Raw genomic sequence first — 25,940 nt, 5'->3', positions numbered from 1 at the left:
GTACTTGGGGCTGGCCCCTCTAGCTGTGTACTTGCCCACTGCTGGCCTAAGCCTCACCACAGGCTTCAACTGCTATACGCACATCTGTGGCAAGATCCTGGAGCCACAGATTGGCAGGCCAACAACCAAGGCCCTCATAGGCGTCTGTGGGCCTCAATTCAGCTCTGCCTCTAGTCACTGGCCTCCACCACTCAGCTCATGCACAGCTGTGGATCTACATGCTCCTGACCAGACCCTCATGAGAAGCACACACATGGAAAGACCCTGCAGCCAGGAGTACACACCAATGCTGGGGCCCCCACCTGGCCCTATCTCCTGTCAATAGCAGCAGCACTGGGCTCTCTACAGTGAGCCCCTCCAGTTGGATACCTGCATGTTCCAGCCTAGCTCCAAATACCAGCCTTCACTGCAGAGCACCCATGGTGAGACCTGCAGCCATGATAATGAATACTGACAGCCAAGAGTCCCCACAGCTGCCATGTCCCGGCAGTTGGCCCAGAACCTTGCATCTGGCCCTTGTCTCCAACTCTGTGAGTTTGTCTGAAACCAGCCTCTGCCACACAATAGGCCCCTGCAACCAAGTTTGTGCATGCCACCAAATCCAACCACCATTACTGCCTGCCCAAATCTTAAACCACTGGACCTGAGGTGCCACTGAGGACTTCCAACAGCCTTTGCAGTCAGTATGACCCCCTACAATGCTCACTAAGGACCTCAGAATAGTCGATGCTATAAACCTTATTGCCCTAAGTGGATGAGACATCACTCCCACCTCCCAATCCAGAACCACCACATACCCCTGAACTTGGCACCCTGCACTAGACTAAAGGTTACAGCATGCTCCAGCATGCCCTTAACCACAGATGATGGTCTTTAAATACTAAAGTCAACCCATAAATTCTGTAAGTGTTTGTTTAAATGCACAATCTCTATGCAAGGCTACACAGATCATGAAGAACCAGGATATCATGACACAACCAAAGGAACACAGTAAATTTTCAGTAACTGAAAGAAATGGAGATACAGGAATTGCCTGACAAAGGATTCAAAATAATTGTTCTAAAGATGCCCAGAGAGTTAGCAAGAAAGCACAGATCAACAATTTAGTAAAATCAGGAGTTCCTGCTGTGGTGCAATAGGATCAGCAGTGTCTGTGGAGGTCTGGGATGCAGGTTCAATCCCTGGCCTGGCACAGTGGGTTAAGGATCTAGTGTTGCCATAGTGGCAGTGTAGGTCACAACTGCAGCTTGGACTTGGATCTGATCCCTGGCCCAAGAACTCCATATGCCACCAAAAAAAAAAAAAGAAAAAGAAAGAAATTAACAAAATCAGGGAAAAATGGGAGTTTCCATCATGGCCCAGTGATAATGAACCCGACTAGTATCCTTGCAGATGCAGGTTTGATCCCTGGCCTTACTCATTGTGTTAGGGATCTGGCATTGCTTTGAGCTGTGGTGTAGGTCACAGATGTGGCTTGGATCCTGCATTGCTGTGGCTGTAGTATACGCCGGCAGCTATAGCTCTGATTTGACCTCTAGCCTGGGAGCTTCCATTTGCCACAGGTATGGCCCTAAAAAAGACCAAAAAATAAAAAAATCAGGGGAAAATATAAGAACAAAATGGGATGTTCAAAATGGAGCTAGAAAACATGAAAAGACAGAACAAATTTTGGAGCTAAAGAATACAGTGACTGAACTAAAGAATTCAGTAGAGAACTTCAACAGCAGATTGCACTAAGTAGAAGAAAGAGCATTTGAAACTATTCATTCAGAGGAACAAAAGAAAAAAGAATGAAAAGGAATGAAGAAAACCCACAGGATGAATGGGACACCATTACGTGAAAACAATCTACCTTTCATAAGAGTCACAGAAGAGAAAGATCTGATGACTTAACAATTTGGTTGATGACACCACTCCCCAAATCTAGAAAGTCATTGGGGGTCAGCAGGTAAAGGACATTAGACAAAGAAGGTGGTGCCCCTGGAATATGGGAATTGAAGGGGGGTTGTTTTATTTTGTTTTACTAGCCTAAATTTTATTTTTATTTATTTATGTATTTATTTATTTTATTTTGTCTTTTTGCCATTTCTTGGGCCGCTCTCACAGCACATGGAGGTTCCCAGGTGAGGGGTCGAATCGGAGCTGTAGCCACTGGTCTACGCCAGAGCCAGAGCAACATGGGATCCGAGCCGTGTCTGAGACCCACACTGCAGCTCACAGCAATACTGGATCCTTAACCCATTGAGCAAGGCCAAGGATTGAACCCGCCACCTCATGGTTCCTAGTTGGATTTGTTAACCACCGAGCCACGATGTGAACTCCCCTAAATTTTATTTATTTTTTTAAATTATTATACTTGATTTATAATGTTCTGTCAATTTCTGCTACACAGCAAAGTGACCCAGTTATACATGTATATACATTCTTTTTTTCACATTATCCTCCATCATGTTCTATCACAAGTTATACAATTCCTGGGCTATACAGCAGAATCTGGAGGGGGTTTAAATTGGTAAAAAAGCACCCACTGGTTTTATGGGGGAAAAAAAAAAGCAGAGTTTTATTGATTAATTGACAAAGCTATAAAATAGCATTTAAACTGCATTTCCTTTTGGAACATTTCAATAAAGTTCAGTAATCCCACTTCTCCAAGGAAATGAAATCACTACCTTGAAGAAATACCCACACTGCCATGTTTATTGCAGCATTATTCACAATTGACAAGACTTGGAAACAACCTAAGTGTCCATCAACAACATCGGTGGATAGTATATATGGAATATTATTCAGCCATAGAAACAAAAGGAAATTCTACCATTTGCTACAACATGCATGGACCTTGAGGGCATTATGCTAAGTGAAATAAGTGGGCAGTGAAAATACTACATGATGTCACTTAAATGTGGAATCTGAATACACTGATCAGAGAATGGAATGGTGGTTACCAAGGGCTGAGAGATAGGGGAAATAGGGAGATGTTGGTCAGATGGTACATACTGTCAGTTATAAGATAAATAAATTCAAGGATCCAAGGTATATCATTGTGACTGTAGCTAACAATACTGTCTTGCACACTTGAAAGTTGCTATGAACGTATATATGTATAACTGGGTCACTTTGCTGTACAGCAGAAATTGACAGAACATTGTAAATCAACTATAATAAAAAATTTTTTTGGAGTTCCCGTCGTGGCGCGGGGGAAACGCATCTGACTAGGAACCATGAGGTTGCGGGTTCAATCCCTGGCCTCGCTCAGTGGGTTAAGGACTGAGCGTTGCTCTGAGCTGTGGTGTAGGTCACAGACATGGCTCAGATCTGGTGGCGCTGTGGTTGTGGTATAGGCCGGCAGCTGTAGCTCCGATTGGACCCCTAGCCTGGGAACCTCCATATGCTGTGGGTGCAGCCCTAAAAGACAAAAGACAAAAAAAAAAAAAAATTTAAGTTGCTATGACAGTAGAGCTTTAATGTTCTCACTATAACAACATAATTTATGTGAGGTCATAGCAATGGCAGTTGTGCCAAGATAGAAACAGTTATCAAGGCAAGGGCTTCAATCTGGTCTATATTCAGCAACCTATTTTGTCTCTGTATAGACATGTGAGAATGGCTGCTCAGGGTAGCTGCTGTTTATTTCTGTTTTACTCTCACTCTCTGCAAAGCTAGCATGTGTATTTGTATACTTTTTGAAGGTAGATACTTTGCCGTGGGTGATCTCTTACCGTTTTTGTTTTCCTTTGCATCAATTCACAGCCAAATCAGAGGCTCAGTGTGGATGAGCCTAAATGAGAACCATTTTAAGACTTTGTGGCAGTTTCTGAGTTGTCCATCTCTTTTCACTGACTCTTCTTCACCCAATAACAAAGGCAGCTGTGCTTATATTTGGTGCTTCAGAGTTCCAGGCAGAGTCAGTAATAATAATACTCTGATTTCCCAATGCTGCTTTAACCATGTCTCTCCCAACTTCTAGCCTTTCTTGCAAGGTGCCTCTGCCACATCCCCATGTAATCCCATTGCTACAATGTTACATCCAAAGCTACACTTTGACCCCCAGAAGCACATATTCATCTTAATATCTAAGTGCTTAGCATACTCCCTGGCACATACGAAGTCTTATATGTATTTGCTAAATACATATAAGATGCACTTCTTAATGTTACATTTGTCGAAAGGTCTTAATTTAGTTGATGTTCAGTGGTTATATAATTTTGCTCCCTAAAGTTAATGGCATCCAATTGATTTACAAGAATAAGGAGGTATTTGTGCACAGGAAAGGATTTTCAGAGCATCTCAAATCTATCAGTTGTTAAATTCTTACTTTTCTGGGAAGATATCAGGAGACACTTAGGTATCCTGTAATTTTAGTCTATCCTTTCCCAGAAGTGCAACTGGTTATATTTATCAAGTTAAATATGAAGGAAAAATAAATATTGGTACTGAGTTTTGCTTTCCATTATATTTCCAGAAGTGTGATTGCCTTGGTTAAAAATAAATACTTTAGGAGTTCCCGTCGTAGCGCAGTGGTTAAGGAATCTGACTAGAAACCATGAGGTTGCAGGTTCGGTCCCTGCCCTTGCTCAGTGGGTTAACGATATGGCGTTGCTGTGAGCTGTGGTGTAGGTTGCAGACACGGCTCAGATCCTGCGTTGCTGTGGCTCTGGCGTAGGCTGGTGGCTACGGCTCTGATTAGACCCCTAGCCTGGGAACCTCCATATGGCTGCAGGAGCGGCCCAAGAAATAGCAAAAAAAAGACAAATAAATAAATACTTTAATAAAATATTAAATATTTCATAGTCATAAAATAGTCTCTATTAGACAGAAAATTCTAATACAATAATTGCTCCTTAGATTTCTAACACAGAAGAATTTGAAATAATGCAAAAGACTCTGGATTTCTATATTACTCAAGACTAATTTGAAAATATTTCTGTATGTCATTCAAAAATAAGGTGTTTTTGGAGTTCCAATGTGGCGCAGAGGAAACAAATCCGACTAGGAACCATGAGGTTGTAACACTAATAAGAAGACCAGAAGACAATGAAGCATCTTTAAGGTGCTGAGTTAAAATATCTGTTAATCTATAATTTATATCTGTGAAAGTATATTTCCATAATATAAGTAAAATAAGGACAGTTTCCAGTAAGCAAAAGCTAAGATAACTTGTTACTATCAAACCCACACCTAAAAGAAATACAACAGGAAGTACTTCTTTCTGAAAGGAAGTGATACTAGATGGAAATGTGGATCTAAATAAAGGAGAGGAGTTCACGCTGTGGCACAGTGGGATAAGAATCCAACTGCAGCAGCTTAGGTCACTGCAGAGGTACAGGTTCAATCCCTGGCCAGCGCATTGGGTTAAAGGATCTAGTGTTGCTGCAGCTATGGTGTGGGTCACAGCTGCGGCTCACATTCAATCCCTGGCCTGGAAACTTCCATATGCTGAAGGTGCAGCCATAAAAATTAAGAAAAAAAAAAGTTGAGAAGAGTTAAAAGTAATAGATAATCAGGGGAAAAATTTTTTTAAGTTTTCAAAAAGTTGGTTGTTTAAAATATTGCTCTCATCTGAGGATTGCAATGCATATAAAAGTTAAATGTATATTTATAACATAAAGGATGAAACTAATCATGTAAATAGAACTATTGCAGGATTTTCATACATGAAATTGTATATTCAGTACATAAAATATACTATTTCTATTACTATATAATATAATTATATAGTAATAAAATATTGACTAATATTTTATTATATTTTATATATTTTAAATTAATCTTATTAATATTATTTAGGCTGATAAGTTAAGGATACATATTTTACTCTCCAGGATAACCACTTTAAAAGCAAAGAAAAAAGAGATTTAGATGAAAAGCTAAAGGAAAAGATAGCCAATGATATGTATGATGAATCTATCTGTAGAATACTAAGTAATACTCAGTTAACCCAAAAGAAGGTAAGAAAGGGGAACAAAACCCACAAAGAACAAAGTGGAGAAATATACAACAGAAGGATGTGTTCTCGGCTCAGGGAGAAAACTGTAGTTTTCTAAGCAGAAAGAACAAGAAGATTTTACCTTATTTTAGTCTAATTCTAAACCTATAGAGTGTATGGCAAGACAACAAGGAAGGGCATTAGAAAGAGATATTTCTCTCTCCTGTATATAAATGACAGAAATGAATTCTTGATCTTAAAAGGAGGTCACTTGGTATAGTAAGAGAAATCCCATCCCTCTGATGAAGGCAACCTAGAGTGCAAGTTCTCAAGCCAGTGATGTACTTGCATGTGACCTTGGATAGGTGCATTAATCCTCTGGAGCAGCCTTCTCATCTATAAATGGAACTTCTGCTTCCTTTCTCATGAACTGTTACAAAAAGTCAATAAGATCACAAATATAAAGTGCCTGTGATAATAGAAGGGCTTCAAACAATGTTATTTCACTTCCTCTCAGGCCAAATCTGCAATCGTCTAACACGTACAAATTGAGAACACAGAAGTTTGAGAGAAAAATACCAATATGAGAATAGCTTTGCTATCAGACTGTAATCAGTGCCTTTTAATTTACCTCTGGCTATAATTTTGACTCTCCTCTCCTGAGCACTACCTGCTTTTTCTTTCATTGTGTTCACTCTTAAGTTAAATATCACATCCTGTTTTATATCCATGACTTAGAGAAAAGCAGGTTTTCACAGAGTTCTCACTGTTTAATTTCCTTTTCCTTCTCTAGATATTTTGGTTTGGTTTGGTTTGGTTTTGGTGTTGTTTGTTTGTTTTTCTGTTTTGTTTTGTTTTCTGCTGAAAAGGAAGAAGAGAAAGGAACCTAGATGATCCTAATCAAAATAAATGTCTCTGAAAGTCTTTCCTGAATCATAAATTTGCGTCATTTCGGTACTGGCTTTGAGCAAATTCAAGCTGTTAAGGACATGATCTGGGTTCAGTATTCCTAAATGTGATGCGTTAATACCCCGCTCTCTGCTTTTCAGAAAAAACCAGACCTGAAAGAAAATCTTTTTGACCTTCGAGTGTGCAAGATTTTGCTCTTCATCTAACACTGGAGAGTATTTTGTCCAGCCAGTAAAGCGTCATTCCCCATCTCACTAATAAGATTACTGTCACTGAAATGAAATATGAGGTCTAGACTTGCCAGTTTTCATTGCTTCAGAATTCTGCCCAAGGGAATACTTGTTCATTATGTTAGTGCTTTAAAATCAGGGGAATTGGAAGGAAAAAAATCGCTAACCCCATGCAATTTCATTTCCCTCCCATAATGTTACTATGGCAACTCCACATCCTCTCCTTTCTCCTGTCCAACTGCATATGCTGCCTTTCTTGAGGCAGCCTCCCTTGAGCCCTGCGAATTGCCTTTGTCGAGCATTTTTCAATTGGAGGTCAAAACTATACCATTGTATATGGTTGAAGAACTGCCTTTTGGTCCAAGGCCCATTCTAAGTGAGACTGTGCATTAATTGTAAATTTCCAAGGATTGGGAGCAGATAAGAATCCATATTTTGTACTGGAAAAAGCATTGATCTAATTTTAAGGAAAGGAGTCCCCTGCTGTGTAAACCATTTCACCGGTATGTTTACAAAGTACAATTTCCATGATAGCTTTTTTAAAGTTTATAATGTCCTGAATTAGAGGAAAAAATCTTAACTAGAGGAAATGTTCTGATATTTCTCTTTCTTATTCATAATGCTGAGAAGACCGATTCATATTCTTCAGTACAATTACAATGTATAAGTCACTTATGGAGAATTTTATTTTTCTGGAAACATAGGATATTTTTTAATAGCACTTCTAAAGTACAAAATCAGTCTGGTCCTAAAAAAAAAAAAAAAAAAAGGGATAACAGGGAAAGGAATTTTAAGCACCTAACTAGAAAACATTTTAAAAGACTAGCCCAAAAGCCCACACATTCATCACCTACTTATTCATTTATTTACTAAGTCATTTTTTTCTCTTTTTTATTAAAGTATAGTTGATTTACAATGTTGTGCCTATTTCTGCTGTACAGCAAAGTGACCCAGTCATATATATATGATTTTTTTATATTATCTTCCATCATGGTATATTCTAAGAGATTAGATATAGTTCCCTGTGCTATACAGTAGGACCTCATTGCTTATCCATCTAAATATAATAGTTTGCATCTACTAACCCCAAATCTCAGTCCATCCCACTCCCTCCCCTTCCCCCTTGGTAACTATAGTTCTGTTCTCCATGTCTGTGAGTCTTTTTCTGTTTTGTAGATGGGTTCATTCGTGCCATATTTTAGATACCACATATAGGTGATGTCATATGGTATTTGTCTTTCTAACTTATTTCATTTAGTATGATAACCTCTAGCTGCATCCATATTGCTGCAAATGCTGTTATTTCATTTCTTTATATGGCTGAATAGTATTCTGTTGTGTATATGTACCACATCTTCTTAATCCATTCATCTGTGGATGGACATTATGTTGTTTCCATACTCAGTCATTTTTATCGAGCAACTTTCACGAACATGGTATTGGGCTATCTTCTCTGTAAGATTCAAATATCCCTTTTCACCTAGTAACTTTGTCCTCAGAAACAGGCTAGTTGGAATGATAGTGCATGCCTACATACTAAATACTAAATAAAAAGTCAGAGGTTCAGATAAAATGTGAAGAGAGTCCTGATGATAGAATGGTTATGTCCAGCTTTGGAAAAGTCTTCAAAGAAAAACTGTATTTTAAACAGTAAGGATTTGGATCTTGGTCAAAGTGGAAAGGAAACTTCAAGGTATATGAATTAGTATGGGCAAAGCAGAGAAAAAGAAAGCAAGAGGCTTTTGCCAGGACCTGCACAGAGTTTAGTTGAGGTAGAAAGGAAGAGAATTGGGGGATGTTCTAGTGTAGCAGTGACTGATTTGGGCAGACTTTGTTTTGTTTTCTTTTTATGGTGCACCTGCAGCATATGGAAGTTCCCAGACTAAGGGTTGAATTGGAGCTGCAGCTGCCGGCCTATACCACAGCCACATCAACACCAGATCTGAACTCTATTATTGATCTATGCTGCACCTTACAGCAACGCCAGATCCTTAACCCATTGAGCAAGGCCAGGGATTGAACCTGAATCCTCATGGATACCATGTGGGGTTCTTAGCCCACTGAGCCACAACAGGAACTCATGACTTTGGAAAACTTTGAATGCTAATCTGAGGAATTTTGACTTGGCTGAGGAATGAATGATGGTTATTCACAATCTTTTTGAACACAGAGCTATCATAATCCATAATTATGTCAAAACCAAAGAAATTAGTTTGAAATTTAAATGTTTACTTTATGTCCCCCAAATTGGTAATAAGTAATGTCACTGCCTGCTCTTTTTTTAAAAAACTGAACTGCGAATCACTACGTGGCAGATAACTTTTCTACCTCACTGTGTATCAGCTGGTTGTGACTGTAGAAACCATGGTGCTAATTGAAGATCTTACATTAACTCTAGGCACTAGTTTTCTACTGACCTGTGACTGTCCCAGCAGCCAGGTTGGCACCGCCTGTGCAGACAGTCGTGACATCTTGTACAGCTTCCTGCTGAGAAGGATTTCTCCTGTAGGGCTTCTGGCTGTTTGAAGAGCCAGTGCCCCTTTGAAAAGTCTCAGAGCAGATTAGCAGAAGATCCAAGAGAGTCAGCAGCTTGCAATCAATGTTTAAAATACTGCAAGTGGAGTTCCCGTCGTGGCGCAGTGGTTAACGAATCCGACTAGGAACCATGAGGTTGCGGGTTCGATCCCTGGCCTTGCTCAGTGGGTTAAGGATCCAGCGTTGCCATGAGCTGTGGTGTAGGTTGCAGACACGCCTCGGATCCCTCGTTGCTGTGGCTCTGGCGTAGGCTGGCGGCTACAGCTCTGATTAGACCCCTAGCCTGGGAACCTCCATATGCCACAGGAACAGCCCAAGAAATGGCAAAAAGACAAAAAAAATAAAATAAAATAAAATAATAAAATACTGCAAGTAAAACTAGAGCTGAAAGAGCTGGGCTTCGGGTAGCTCTTCGCAATTCAGCTAGGAATTGATGTGGCTTTCCTTGGGGAATTTGTGGACTTGATCGTTGAGACGAGGTGATAAAATAAAAGCACTTCACAATGCTTATGCGGCTGAAAAAAGTCACCTTTTTCTGGCAGAGTCTCTAGATTCTATGAGTTTTTAATAAATAAACACCAGAGATCAAAGGTAGCAGCTAAGGAATGTAGCTAAAGGAAGGCAAAGAGTGGCTGAAAGTTTGAGCAGAGGGGCTTTATCTTAAAAACTCCTCCCAAAGTGTGCCTTAATTGCTTAATTGTCCTGCCATCAGTACTGGCCTGGCCTCGTTCTTTTTGGACGATCCGGATCCTTAACCCACTGAGCAAGGGCAGGGATCGAACCGGAAACCTCATGGTTCCTTGTCGGATTCATTAACCACTGCGCCATGACGGGAACTCCAGTACTGGCCTCGTTCTAAGTTCAGCCTGTGCAGCCTTGGCTGAGCTAGCTAACCTCTTTGAGCCTTAGAGTCTCATTTACAAAATGAAGATTATCCAGATATATGCCCAGGAGTAGGATTGCCTGATCCTTTGGTAGTTCCATATTCAGTTTTCTGAGGAACATCTGTACAGTTTTCCAGAGTGGTTTTACCAATTTCATTCCCGCCAACAGCAAAGGAGGGTTCCCTTTTCTCCACACCCTCTCCAGCATTCATGAATCTAAAATATGGCACAAATGGGAGTTCCTGTCGTAGCGCAGCGGAAATGAATCTGACTAGGAACCATGAGGTTGCAGATTTGATCCCTGGCCTTGCTCAGTGAGTTAAGGATCCAGCATTGCCATGAGCTGTGGTATAGGGCACAGATGCGGCTTGGATCTGGTGTTGCTGTGGCTGTGGCATAGGCCGGCAGCTGTAGCTCCGATTAGACCCCTAGCTGGGAACCTCCATATGCTGTGGATGCAGCCGTAAAAAGCAAAAAAATAAATTAATTAAAGAAATAAAATAAAATATGGCACAAATGAACCTATCTACATAACAGAAACAGATTCATGGACTTAGAGAACAGATTTGGGGTTGCCAAGGGGGGTGGAGGAGGGAGTGAGATGGATGGGGAGTTTGGCGCTGGTAGATACAAACTATTCCATTTAGAGTGGATAAGCAATGAGGTCCTGCTGTATAGCACAGGGAACTATATCCAGTCTCTTGGGATTGACTGTGATGAAAGATAGTATGAGAATAAGAATGTGTGTATATATATATATATATATATATATATATATATATATATGAATGACTGGGTTATTATGCTGTACAGCAAAAATTGACACACTATAAATCAACTAAACTCTAAAAAAAAAATAAAATAAAACTTTGAAAATGAGGATTATACCTTCAGTGTGGGGCAATGATAGAATACCTTGGATTTGCTTCAGAATAGCACAAGAAAAGAGACCAGGTCAGGATATAGATGAATCAAGGTGGATCACGAGGTGACATTTGTTGACACTGTCACCAGGTACCTCGAAGCTCATTACACTATTCAGTCTACTTTAGTCTGAAGTATCTTTGAAGTTTTCCATAATAAAAACTGTTTTGAAAAGGTGAAGTCAGCAAAAATGTATGTCTATAAGAAACAGTGTACGTTAAAGGATTAAGAAGTTGAGATAGATTTTGGTCTTAGAAAACCAAACACGTTCCCGTAGTGGCTCATTGGTTAACGAAACCAACTGGCGTCCATGAGGATGCGGGTTCGATTCCTGGGCTCCCTCAGTGGGTTAAGGATACAGCATTGCCCTGAGCTGTGGTGTAGGTCACAGATGCACCTCGGATCTTGTGTTGCTGTGGCTGTGGTGTAGGCTGGGCAGCTGTAGCTCCAATTCGACCCCTAGTCTGGGAATCTCCATATGCTGTGGGTATGGCCCTAAAAAAGGAAAAAAAAAAAAAAAGCTATGACGAACAAAGTTTTGGAGTTCCCGTCGTGGCGCAGTGGTTAACGAATCCGACTAGGAACCAGGAGGTTGCAGGTTCGGTCCCTGCCCTTGCTCAGTGGGTTAACGATCCGGCGTTGCCGTGAGCTGTGGTGTAGGTTGCAGACGCGGCTCGTATCCAGCGTTGCTGTGGCTCTGGCGTAGGCCGGTGGCTACAGCTCCAATTCGACCCCTAGCCTGGGAACCTCCATATGCCGCGGGAGCGGCCCAAGAAATAGCAACAACAACAACAACAAAAAGACAAAAAAAAAAAAAAAAAAAACCAAACACTTTATAATCTGTATGTGGCACATCACTTGGGGAAAGATAATTTTCAAAGATAAATGAGTTGGGCTAAAATTATTATTTTGTGACCATTGTTTGAGAAAACCTACACATATTCTGTCACCTGTTATATCTTAGAGTCTACTTATGAGAAAATGAAAGAAAGCAAATTTGACCTTTTAGTTTGTTAAAGACAGTCACACTCAGAGACTGTGAAATTGTTTATGTCTTGGAAGGCAGATGTCATCATTGTATTATTTCTCTTTCGGATGTATTTTTGGTTTACATTATTGGGAAGACATTTGGACTTCATGGTATTTTTCTAACTTGTTCTCAGGTTTGACTATATTCTATTAGCGAAATGGTGTTTGCAACATAAAAGACTACTATATTACTTTACTTGGCTTTCTAACAGCAGCTGTTTCAAATCAGCATGAAATATAGAGTATTTGAACATGCTCAAAGAATATACAAACCAGCTCATGTCAAATTTGCAATCCAAACCTCATTTTTAAAGGGATTTTTCATTCTACTGAGATTTGGCTAGTAGTTTAGAAATAGGATTGTACCTTTTTGATGACATATGAAGATAATTAGGCTTACTTTCAAGATCTGCTCCCATAAGCTAGAATCCATTGAATCAACTTTTTATGTATTTTTTTCTTTCCTTTTTTTTTTTTTTTTTTTTTTTCTCCCCAAGTCTGCACCTGCAGCATATGGAAGTTCCCAAGCTAGGGGGCAAATCAGAGCTGCAGCTGTGATCTCCACCACAGCCATAGCCACACCAGATCTGAGCCACATCTTCGACCTTTGCCACAGCTTGTGTCAACACTGAATTCTTAACCAACTGAGCAAGGCCAAGGATCACACACACATCCTCATGGACACACTATGTTGGGTTCTTAACCCACTGAGCCACAAAGGGAACTCCTTTTGATGTATTTTCAAATTGCCTACCCTTAGGGTAGATATTAAGTATAAAGAGCAGGAATTTTCAAGTTGGGGAACACAGAAACCAGGGTGAGTGAAAACGCCTCCACAGGATTTGGAGCCACTGAGGTAGTTTTAAGTGAGTAACTTTCCACTTCCTCAACTCTGTTCATTCTTCTTTCTCAAAATACAATGCAAATACATTTCTTTAATATGATAGCCCTTCTCCCCAACTCCCAAAAAAAGCCCTGAATCTTTTTTTTTTTTTTTTGCTTTATAGGGCTGCACTCTCAGCATATGGAGGTTCCCAGGCTAGGGGTCCAATCGGAGCTGTAGCTGCCAGCCTACACCAGAGCCACAGCAACATGGGATCCGAGCCACAGCTCATGGCAATGCTGGATCCTTAAGCCACTGAGCAAGGCCAGGGATCGAACCCGCAACCTCATGGTTCCTAGTCAGATTCTTTAACCACTGAGCCACGACGGGAACTCCAAAAGCCCTGAATCTTAACTCTGGCCCACAGGGCCCCAGGATGCAAAACCTCTGAGGGCAAGGGGGAAGGGCAAAGGGAAGAGTTCAGAATCCTGGGATCCTGTTAAAATTACATGATTTTGGAGTTCCTGGTGGCCTAGAGGGTTAAGAATCCAGCATTGTCACTGCTGTGGCTCAGGTCGCTATTGTGGCACAGTTTCAATCCCTGGCCTGGGAACTTAAGCATGCCAAGGGCATGGCCAAAAACCAAAAAAAAAAAAAAAAACAAAAAACAAAAAAGACATGATTCTACTGTTTAAATAACCAATTCCTCTGCATATCAAATGCTTAGACATCCTATGGCTGCCAACAAACAGGAAGGACCTAATGGGGTGGTCTTATGATGGATCATTGAACAAAATCTTTGATGAAAGGTTATTAAGTTATTTTTTCTGGCATATAATTCAGAAGTTTAGAGAATTAGTGGCACTGTCAAAACAAAAATCCAACTGCTTATTTATGCAGACAAGCTGTCTCAGCACTAACATTTACAAAGACAAAAACTGGGGAGAGATTAATGCTGAACTTTGTCTCATTCTAGCAATAAATAATATTCATTAGTAGATCCATGAACTAGTTGTGGAAAAAAATACATCTTGTTTGAAGAGGAATTTTTAATAAATTGTTGCTCTTGCTTAATAAGCATAAAATTTGTAATATATTTTTGCTCTGTTGATCCACTATGTTTGAATAGCTATGATAATTCCAATCAGGAGATTAATTTTTGATTTTTTTTAAGTCTTTTTTTTTTTTTTTTGCCTTTTCTAGGACTGATCCCACAGTATATGAAGGTTCCCAGGCTAGGGGTCCAATCGGAGCTTTAGCCGCTGGCCTACACCACAGCCACAGTAACGCCAGATCCGAACCACATCTGTGACCTACACCACAGCTCATGGCAACGCCGGATTGTTAACCCACTGAGTGAGGCCAGGGACTGAACCCATAACCTCATGGTTCCTAGTTGGATTCGTTAACCACTGCCCCATGATAGGAACTCCTATTTTTGATTTTTAAATAAAGACTTATGTTCTCAGGAAATCATTAAACTCTTTAAAATTTAAATGTGTATATTTTCATGGCAGAGAAACACGATACAGTAATCAAAAAAAAAACACTCAAGAATGAAGTTACATTACGTGAACATAAAATTGTGAGGGGGAAGTGGAATGGAAATAGACATGTAGGAAAAAAAAGAACAATATAAAATTTCTGTTACAAATTCCTATTTTTAAGGTTTGTATATTTTTTTTGTATATTTTTTTAAAATGGTGGATATCAAGTTACTTATAGCACCCGAGATTCCACTGGATAGTCAAAAAGAGTAGTGAAACAGTTATATAATATATATATATATTTTGGACACACCTGTAGCATGTGGACGTTACCAGGCCAGGGATGAAATTTGTGCCACTGCAGCTACTTGAGCCACTGCGGTGACAATGCTGGATCCTTACCTTATTGAGCCACCAGGGAACTCCTTTTTTTGTTGGGGGGAGGGAGGGCATTTAAATTTAAAACATTTTTTAACTGTTTTTTTTTTGTATTAAGGTATAGTCAATTTACAGTGTTGTGCCAATTTCTGCTATACAGCAAAGTGACTCAGTCATATATATATATATATATATATATATATATACACATATATATATACATATATATATATATATGTATATATTCCCTTTCTTATATTATCTTCCATCATGGTCTATCCCAAGAGACTGGATGTAGTTCCCTGTGCTGTACGGTAGGACCTCATTATTTATCCATTCTAAATGGAATAGTTTGCATCTATTAACCCCAAATTCCCAGTCCATCCCTCTCCCCCCACCTCCCCCTTGGCAACCATCTCTCTGTCTGTGAGTGAAAAAACAATTAAATTTTTAAATGTCAGCTTTCTAATATGTGGGAAATTATACACTTGGCAACTACTTAAACTTATGAACAATTCATTCCTCTAGTTGAAAATATACAATTATTTTGTGCGCTCCGTGAGCAAATCTCACTGGTCCGCAGCATGTTGGATGCTCTGCTGATGAAATACGTGCATTTATAGACTTTCCCATCGGATGTAACTGAAGGTATTGCCTTCATTCAATAGGACGGTCTGACGCCGCTGCACTGTGGAGCCAGGAGTGGTCATGAGCAGGTGGTGGAAATGCTGCTTGATCGAGCTGCCCCCATTCTCTCAAAAACCAAGGTAAGTTCTCCCCAGGTGTTTGGGTATCACATTGGATTTAGTTTTAAATCCCTTGACTGATGCTTAACCCAGCCTTTGAATTACAAAGAAAATGCCATAGTTTGAATTTAGCAATTAGAGTGGCTTTATACACCCAGGCTTTGGAGATCTTCAGAATTAAGTTTGGATTTATGACACCTTTAGGTGGGAACACACTTGACTATATTGGTGTGTGTATGTGTGTGTGTGTTGCTTTTGGTTTTCTTTTGTTTTGTGCCAGGAACACTTACTGCTTGTTTTGTTCTGTTTTGTTTAGTATGCATAAATCTTTCTTTTAAAACAACAAATTTTTATTAGTTGATTTACAATGTTCTATCAATTTCTGCTGTACAGCAAAGTGACCCAGTCATACGTATGTGTATATATGTATATATATATATACGATACACATTTTTTTCTCGTATTATCTTCTCTAAAGAAACACTTACTGCTTGATCGTATTCTGTGAAATATTCATAGCTCAGTAATGATGGTTTGTTGGGGAAAGAAAGACTACAAGATCCTCAGTCTAAAATCTGGGTGCTCTCTCCAGCCCATCAGTGTATTTCTCGAGAGTTCACAGACTGTTACAGAGCCCACGATATCATTTATCATTTAACTGATAAAGACAGAAAACTTTAGAAGGATTACACTTTCTTTGGGCCTTTGGAAAAATTGACATGTCCGAAAAGAACATACGATGATTGCCTGAAAAAAAGTGATGTTTCAGAATTCCTGCTGTGGCACAGTGAGTTAAGAATCTGATTATGGCAGTGAGGGTTGCTGCAGAGTCATGGGTTTGATCTCCAGCCTGGAGCAGTGTGTTAAAGGATCTGGTGTTGCATTTTATCTTTTTATCAAAGCAATATAGACATAGTTAAAAAGCAAATCATTGTCTCATCTTTCTTCTCCTGTTGTTCATCTCATTATCTACTTGGCTTTTTTTCCCTGAGAAATTGCCTTGATTTTTTTTCTTTAGTGCTTTTAGAATGCAAGAACATTTGCTTGTCCTCTGAGAACTTCTTTACGTAAAGCATCTAGTTCTTGTTTTATGGATGCAATACATTCTGTGGCCTTTCTGAGAACATTCAGGATGACTTTTCTTTAAATTCTTTCTGCCTCTCATCTGACCCTAACCCCTTAGATTTCCTTTTTTTCTCTTTGTTGGTGTTGGCTTTCTCTTTCCTGATGAGGGTTTCCCACTGTTAAGTGCCAGGCACTCACAGTAGGGTGGAAGAGTGTGGCCACGGCTCCTCTCAAGTGTACAGCAAAGTGACCCAGTCATACATATGTCTGTACACACACACACACACACACACACACACACACACACACATTCTTTTTCTCATATTATCTTCTATCAAGGAACAAGGGCAAGATATCATTTAACTGATAAAGACAGAAAGGTGGTGGTAGGTCGGAGAAGGTCCCTCATTTCGGGATAAGTTGCCATTTTCTCTGGGAAGTTCAGTTTTTTGAGGTGTGAATCCTCTAACCTTTTGCACTGGACACCTGGGTGAATGCATTCAAAGTAAGAAAAAGGGAAGTTCCCGTCGTGGCGCAGTGGTTAACGAATCCGACTAGGAACCATGAGGTTGCGGGTTCGGTCCCTGCCCTTGCTCAGTGGGTTAACGATCCGGCATTGCCGTAAGCTGTGGTGTAGGTCACAGAAGCGGCTCGGATCCCGTGTTGCTGTGGCTCTGGCGTAGGCCGGCGGCTACAACTCCGATTCGACCCCTAGCCTGGGAACCTCCATATGCCGTGGGAGCGGCCCAAAGAAATAGCAAAAAGACAAAAAAAAAAAAAAAAAAAGTAAGAAAAAGGAACTAGATGTGTCATTCTCCCAGTCCTCCCTGCATACGTTAATCCTAACAACGATGACAATATTTACATAGCGATGTCCCAAGTGCTTTCATATATGAACCCATTTAATCCTGACAATAACTCTATGAGGTACTAATTTTACTATTACACCCTTTGTATAGATGAGGAAACTGAGACCCAAAGAGATAAAGTACCTTTCTGGAGATGTATCAGCTAGTGGCAGAACAAGGATTTGAACCCAGGCAGTCTAACTCTGGAGACCACACTCTTTTAACACCTAAACTTTCTTTCTTCTGTGAGCATCTGTTCTCAGTCCAGAGACTGACCACTGCCCTCTGCTATCCCCTGGCCCCTGCATCCAAAATCTCTCTCTGGAGATTAAATTCCAGGTTTCCTACAAGGTACAAGGGGGCAGTCATCTGGCTTTGCTGTGTTGTAAGAGCCTGGAGACTGACAACTCCATAGGCAGGCAAATCAATCCTGCTTTTTGCCCCAAGCCTCATCTTTATTGTCCAGGTTAGTATGTTTCCATATCCTCCACCTTATGGACATTTGAGAGGTAAATCTATTGTCTTTATTATACCTGGTGGTATATTGGAGCCAGACTGTTGAGCCTATTGTGTACATCTCTTCCCAATTCCATATTCAGTAGCACCATTTTGATAGCTTGAAATCAGTCATAGCATAGGAAACTTTACACTGTGGTAATTGGCAAATCTACATATCAGGGCTTTTCTTTTTCAACATTTAGCAGTAGACACTGATTTATCAATACCCCTCAACAAGAACTTAGATTTCAGCCTTCTCTCTTCTGCTGGATGAGCTAACACACTTAAAAGCTCTTTTCATGTTCCTAAGTTTGTAGATGTCACACATGTGTTTTCGCTTCCTATCTTGCACATGTGAGCCCGTGGGTGTACATGCACGCATACATGCACGCCTTGTGAATTTTTCCTTTTAAATTCTGTTCATGCGGAGTTCCCGTCGTGGCACAGTGGTTAACGAATCCGACTAGGAACCATGAGGTTGCGGGTTCGATCCCTGCCCTTGCTCAGTGGGTTAACGATCCGGCGTTGCCGTGAGCTGTGGTGTAGGTTGCAGACGCGGCTTGGATCCCACGTTGCTGTGGCTCTGGTGTAGGCTGGTGGCTACAGCTCCGATTGGACCCCTAGCCTGGGAATCTCCACATGCCGCAGGAGCGGCCCAAGAAATAGCAACAACAACAACAACAACAACAACAGACAAAAAGACAAAAGACAAAAAAAAAAAAAAAAAAAAATCCTGTTCATGCTTTTGAGTGGAGTTGGTGAAAGAATGGATGAACATGGATGTCACATCTACCATGTTTATCCAGAAGCTCCCCCCCACTGCCCTGAGATATGTCCTTACCAGAATCTGACCACCACTCTGCTTCATCTCTCATTCTGTCCCTTACCATCTTGCAGCCAATCAGCCTCCTTTCACGTCCTAGAATACACTAAGTTTATTCTCATTTCCTGTTCCCCCAGACTGAGTTTTCTCCATTTGTCCCAGATCTCTACAGTTTTCACACATTTCCCAACTCAAATGTTATCTTCTCAGACAGGCCTTCTTACTTTCTTTCCTTGTTTGCTGCCCCTTCAGTGCAATGAAAAAAAGAGCTTTGCCTTATACAATGCAGATCCTGGCACATAGGAGACCCTCCCTGAATAGTCATTGAATGACTTCCCTCTTTCTGAGCTTAAAAAACCCTTCATACTGGATCCATAGTTTCAGCTTGATAAAGATGCTGTATGTGATAAGACCCCTCCTCAAGAATGTATGACCTTTACTTTCTTTTTTTAATTATTTTTATTAAAGTATAGTTGATTTATGTGTCAATTTTTACTTTTTCCTTGTCCTTCCCTAATGACCTATAAGTTCCCCACTCATATATGGTTGTTCTATGTTTCCTTAGAGAATTTCCTTCATTTATTGTCACTGCTTCCCATCTCTACTCTCCACTAAGTCATTTGTTCTCTCAGATTTTGTTGCTTTGTTTACTTCGTATTTTCTCCCAAGAATGTATCCAAACATAAAGCAGAGGAATGTTTTGGCAGGAAATAAATGAGTGCATATGCTCGTGGGTGGGAGAATCTCAAATGAGACTGTCCTCATCCTTTGTTGCACCTTCCTTTCTACTTTGGTTCATAATGTTTGAGTGGAATTTTTTAGGCAGAAATATCCTGATTGACTGACAGTATATGAGGGCTTTACATTTACATAGATATTTATGGAGCTCTTTCTATTTATGCATGGATCTCAGCTCTTTGCTGGGGCAATTTGGGGAAAGTAGAACCCATGAACTTTTTGCTTTCGAGTAACACAGATAGTTGAAATATGTGACATGGTGCGTGAGTGATGCCATGACAGCAGCTAAAGGAAGGCTTGTTTTTGTTTTTGTTTTTTCCTTATCTTGAAGTCCTGTTTTATGTCATTCATGAATAAATTAGGAGAATTTAACTTGGCCCAGAAGATTCAGAAATACCGAGTCTGTCCATGCATTTTTTTCTTTTTACAGTTGCATCTACGGAATATGGAAGTTCCTGGGCTAGGGGTCGAATTAGAGCTACAGCTACAGGCCTATGCCACAGCCACAACACCAGATCTGAGCCACATCTGTGACCTATGCCATAGCCTATGGCAATGCGGGATTCTTAAGCCACTGAGCAAGGCCAGGGAACGAACCTGCATCCTTACAGATACTCTGTCAGGTTCTTAACCTGCTGAGCCACTATGGGAACTCCCATTAGTGTGTATTTAATAAATCACTATTTTGATAGTCCACTGATGACAGTTCTTTCGGAAACTGAATTTTCACTCCCCCCACCTCAAGCATAGGTTAAACTAGTTTACAGTAATTAATAGAGCCTCTCTTGATAATTGGATTCTCTAGGAACTCCCCAGATTTCTCCATGTTGCCTCCACATTGAAAGGGTACCTGAAGGGACTGACATCTTCTACCTTGTTTTTGCCTTCCTTAGGAAACGTGTGTTGAATGCTAAATGTTACTCTAGCCTTTTTAAAGGTTTTTTTTTAACCTTTGGCCCCACTCATGCTCTCAAAATGATTGTTTTACTTATTCTTACTGCATTTGATGACCTGTCACTGAGCCCAGTTGACTTTAACTGAGGCCAGCCTTAGTTGAGTTCATCAAAGCCTTGCCTTTCCTCATCATAGACACATGGGGGCACTAGATTGATAGAAAAGGGAAAAGTTTTCCTTTCTATGGTGATAGATGATGAAATGTGTTATATTCAGAACTTTTTTAAAAGTGATCAATAGAGTATTCAATTCCAAGTGGTGGTAACACGGACAAGATAAAAACCAGTCTAGTGAACACCCATCTGTTGCCGCCTTTATTTTATCCTTTCAGTCTTAAATATTAAGAATTCCAGTTTATTGGGAATATAGTAAATAATGGACCTTAGTGGACTTCGCGGTCTTTTTAAATCAAAGAAAGAAGTTGTCTTTGAAATTTTGTTTTCCATTGATAGAAGAAGTGGGAAGACGAGTTTGAAAAGTAGCCATAGATGGAAACACTTGTCACAAAACCTTTTCAAAAGATGGAGTCCCCTAATAGCTTGGTGGGTTGAGGACTAGGCATTGCTACTGCTGTGGCACAGGTTGGATCCCTGACCTGGGAACTTCCACATTCTGTGGGCATGGCCAGAAAAGGGAAAGAAAAAAAAGGTATTTTCATGTTGAAAATCTAGGGTTTTCTTACATTCGTATTTGTACCATGTTGTATGGCACATCCGTGTTTGGAAGGTAAAACAATAAACTCTGTTTTTCTTCTGATTTCTAGAATGGATTGTCTCCACTGCACATGGCTACACAAGGGGATCATTTAAACTGCGTCCAGCTTCTCCTCCAGCATAACGTGCCTGTGGATGACGTCACCAATGACTATCTGACCGCCCTGCACGTGGCTGCCCACTGTGGCCATTACAAAGTCGCCAAGGTTCTCTTGGACAAAAAAGCTAACCCCAATGCCAAAGCCCTGGTGAGTGGCTCAACTAACAAGTCCAGCCTATGTCATCTTGCTGACCACAGGCTACCTACTGTTGCATGGGAAGGGATTCCTTTTCAGGAGGTGAACGCAGAAAATCTAGTTCAGTAAAGTGTCCTTCTGGTCAACCTTCAAATAGCCTTTAGGGAAATAGCGTGGCTGGTGAGGCTAAATCATTAACCATAATGTCACGCTCCTGATTTTCTTATGTAAATGAAGCCCAAAGACTGTTCAAGTGTAAAACTATGGAGGCAGTCACCTTATCTTCTGGTAGGTAAATCTATCACTCTGTGAATTAAAAGTTTTTTCTGAGATCTAAAAATATGAGGCAAAATAACCAAAAATCTTTATCTTGAACATGAGAGGTCTAGGAATTTGTGAGCTGAAATTTGATGGTACATTAACCATGTAAGTTAATGAAATAGTACCTGTCCTCTCTTTTTCCTTATAATACAAAGTTGGGTCTGGTTTGTAGTCTTTTTTTTTTTTTTTTTTTTTTTTTAACAGCCACGCATGCAGCATATAGAAGTTTCCAAGCTAGGGGTCAAATCTGAGCTGCTGTGGCTATGCCACAGCCACATCAGATCCGATGGTTTGTATTCTTAATTCCTACAATGAGTTGCTGTTTTAATCCTCAGCTGTACTACATAGTTTGATTTTCATAATGAGATGGTGTTTGTTGTCTTTAGAAAAATAAATGGCTGCAATTTAGTGGGCTCTTTGGATTCAGTTCAGTATAAGCACCCACGTAAACATAGGTTTACATGGAAAAAAATATGTCCCCAAGTGCTAGGGAAAATGTGTGTGTGTTTACTAACAATTTGGCAGTATAGGCTGTCATGTGATCAAGCCTTTTAGGAAGGGTCTCTGCTCCCCTGCAGCTGATGGGGTCACCCTAGCAGCATGGGTCCCCAGTGCCCTTGGGGCTCCGAGGGCTCTGAGAATTGGAGTGGGAAGGAGAGGGAGGGCAGAGAGGAGCACTGAAGACCCTAGGAAGCTTCCACTGAAATTCTAAAAGCTTTTCCCAGAGTAGCATTTCAAGAGCTGTTGATCAGCCTGGAATATCAGACATAGATTGGATCCTGACTTGAAAGGAGGAAAAGAAATGAACAGTCATGACTCATTTTTCCATGCAAGAAAGAAAGCCTTAAAACAGGGTGTGGGCTGTCAACTTCATTTCCCGCTGACTCTGAAGATTTCACAACCTTAGGAGGTCATGGAGGTTGTATGTAGCTGGTCATCTGGAATGGACTATGGCCTGGCAAATGGTCTTAAAACAGCCACAGAAGAACCTGCAGTAACTTTGACCTAAGCTTTCATAGTGGACCCTGTTGTTCTATAGTTGTCCGTGGCAACTCAAATAGGCTCCATGGTCTCAGTTAGCAGGCAATCCAATTTGGTAGATAATTTGTTTAAAAGCAGATTCTTTTATTGGGTGAAATATTCAACCCAATAATCCAAATAGTGTTGAGTTATTTAACTTTCTGTTTCCTTGACATAAGCAACTACTTCACACTTAGAAAAAAAAAAATCTTTTTTTTTTTCTTTTTAGGGTTGTACCTATGGCATATGGAGCTTCCCAGGCTAAGGACTGAATCAGAGCTGTAGCTGCTGGCCTACACCACAGTCACAGCAACGTGAGATCCGAGCCATGTCTGTGACCTACAACACAGCTCATGGCAATGCTGGATCCTTAACCCACTGAACAGGGCCAGGGATCAAACCTGCATCCTCATGGATGCTAGTCAGATTCATTTCCACTGAGCCACGATGGGAACGCCTAGAAAAAATCTTAACTGTCAATCTTTTTTTTCTCTTCTTTCTTTTTAGGGCCACACTATCGGCACATGAAAGTTCCCAGGCTAGGGGTCGAATTGGAGCTGCAGCTGCCGGCCAACACCACGGCCACAGCAAAGCGAGATCCCCAACCCAAAAGAGGATAGAGTAAAGAGGCCAGGGATTGAACCCACATTCTCATGGATAATAGATTTGTTTCCACTGCACCACAATGGGAACTCCTTAAGTGTCCATCTTAAGAAGTTAATCGTAACACTTGGAAGAAATCACAGTATTTAAGCTCTGATTGAATAGTTGTCCTAAAATGCAGCAGAGAAGTCAGAATAGGCATTGGTGAAGTTTTGGCGGTGAGAGCAAAAGTTTGGCCCAGCTGTTTTTAGTCTGTGTTTGAAAGGAACTAGAGGAAGGACCAATTATTTCAGAGTGAATTCCAGAATAAAATAGTCTAAGAAAATGCACGGCCTTTTGCTTTAGCTACCAGGAGATTGTCACCAACGTTTGCCTCCTGTTTGTGATTAGCAGGGCACCTTGGGTTCCTGGGAGCAGGTAGGCCATCTCTGCTTCCAAACAAGAATCAACATTTGGTTTAAATCCTCGTCGTTTCTGCTCATTTCCAGTTCTTGGCCGAACCTTACTTTAGCAAATCGATTTTACCGTGTCCAGTGGAAGAGGATCTTGGTGGAATGTAATGGAACCCGCATATCTTTTTCTCTTGCAGAATGGCTTTACCCCTCTTCATATCGCCTGCAAGAAAAACCGAATTAAAGTCATGGAACTCCTACTGAAACACGGTGCATCCATCCAAGCCGTAACCGAGGTGAGAAGTGGAGGGTTTCTGAGGTTCCCCATGTGCTGGGAAGATAGCCTCACCAGCCACAAACTGACAAACTAGTTTTGCTGTCTGTGGTTGTCAGACTACTTTCTGAACCCTTTGCCTAAGGGGCCATCCGTCCTAAGGAGGGCAGATAAGTCGGGGCGAGAGAGTACAAACACATCTTCTTGTGACTAGAAGTATAACCTAGACCTGTATGCCATGATCAAGGGATAGTTTATGTGAGAAAAAGCATAATTTTTATGAAATCCTGTAATGCAGTGCTTCTCAAATCCTGTAATGCTGTATTTGGGAGTGGCATTTGGCCATGTCTGAAAATATTCTAGTTGCACAACTGGATGGTGCTACTGGCATCTAGTGGATGGAAGCCAGAGACGCTACTGACCATTTTATGGTGTGCAGTCCAGCCTCCCACAACTGGCTCAGAAGGTCACACATGCCAGTTAAGAAACTCTATATAACATAACCTCCGTGTGTTTGTGAAGCGGGGACTGCGCTGGGGAAAAGCCCAGAATTAAGGCAACACGGGGTTGCCCAGGTTAGTAAAGGACTAGCTGTGGGTTTCTTTTGTGCACACTGACAGGGAACTCAGCAAAGTGATCCACCGGGATCAGGGCTGAGCTGGTACCACAGCAAACCGAGCCTGGCCTCCACCCTCCACACTCACCCCTCCCCCACCTACCCCCAAACACCCTGGTCCCAATGGACTCTAATCATTGGCACTTCCCCAGACTGGACTCCCTTTTTGGTCACTCCATGTCTCTGCACCCTCCATGTGTTACACCACCTTTCCGGCCTGGTTCTGCATGACTTTTGGGACCACATCTGGGGCCACCTTCTCCAGGAATTCTCCCTAACCCTTGTCCTGGTTCAGGAGCTTCTCTGAGGAACCATCACCTCATTCTGTGCATATTTCCCTTAAGCTCCTGTCCAGCCAGATTGCTTGTGACCCAGCCGTTCCCCCTGCTCTCCCAGAAGAAATCACAGGCTCTATCAAGGCAGGCCCAGGTCTTATTGGTCTTAATATACCCACAACCCAGTAGATCCCACAACAGATCATTCAGTAAAGATTTGTTGACTGTATCCATAAAGACTATAGGATTTAAAGCAAATATAAACACTAAGCTCTAGTCTAATCTTTGTTGATTGCTTTGCCTCAATTTCTTACCTGAAAATGAAATATTTGCTGTGACTTCTAACACTTATAACATTGAAATACTAAATGATGGAATTACTAATACTGATTCCCTCTTTTAGGAGTCTTCTGGCTTCATAGTAGGCACCCAGTTATTCCTTTTCTGGTTTTTTGTTGGTGGTGGTGGTGGTGGTGTTTTTTTTTGTTTGTTTTTTTGGGGGGTTTTTTTGGTTTTTTTTTTTTTTTTTTGCTTTTTAGGGCCCTATCCACAGCATATGGAGGTTCCCAGGCTAGGGGTACAATTGGAGCCAGACCTGCCAGCCTACACAACAGCACACAGCAGTGCAGGAGCCAAGCCGTGTCTGCAACCTATACCACAGCTCATGGCAACGCCAGAACCTTAATCCACTGA

General features: G+C 40.9%; 1 protein-coding gene across 1 annotated transcript in view; it reads left to right on the top strand.

The window, feature by feature from the left end:
• ANK3 (ankyrin 3) overlaps nt 1-25,940 on the top strand; it is a 393,067-nt gene that overhangs the window by 192,820 nt on the left and 174,307 nt on the right. The window contains 3 exon segments of the mRNA XM_005671012.3: nt 15,794-15,892; nt 21,561-21,758; nt 24,280-24,378. Of these exon segments, the coding sequence (XP_005671069.2) occupies nt 15,794-15,892; nt 21,561-21,758; nt 24,280-24,378 (396 nt within the window).

Source organism: Sus scrofa, chromosome 14 (assembly GCF_000003025.6).
Source record: "Sus scrofa isolate TJ Tabasco breed Duroc chromosome 14, Sscrofa11.1, whole genome shotgun sequence".
Taxonomy (NCBI): Eukaryota; Metazoa; Chordata; class Mammalia; order Artiodactyla; family Suidae; genus Sus; species Sus scrofa.
Note: the sequence above shows the minus strand (reverse complement) of the source record. Positions and strands in the feature narration are given on the sequence as shown.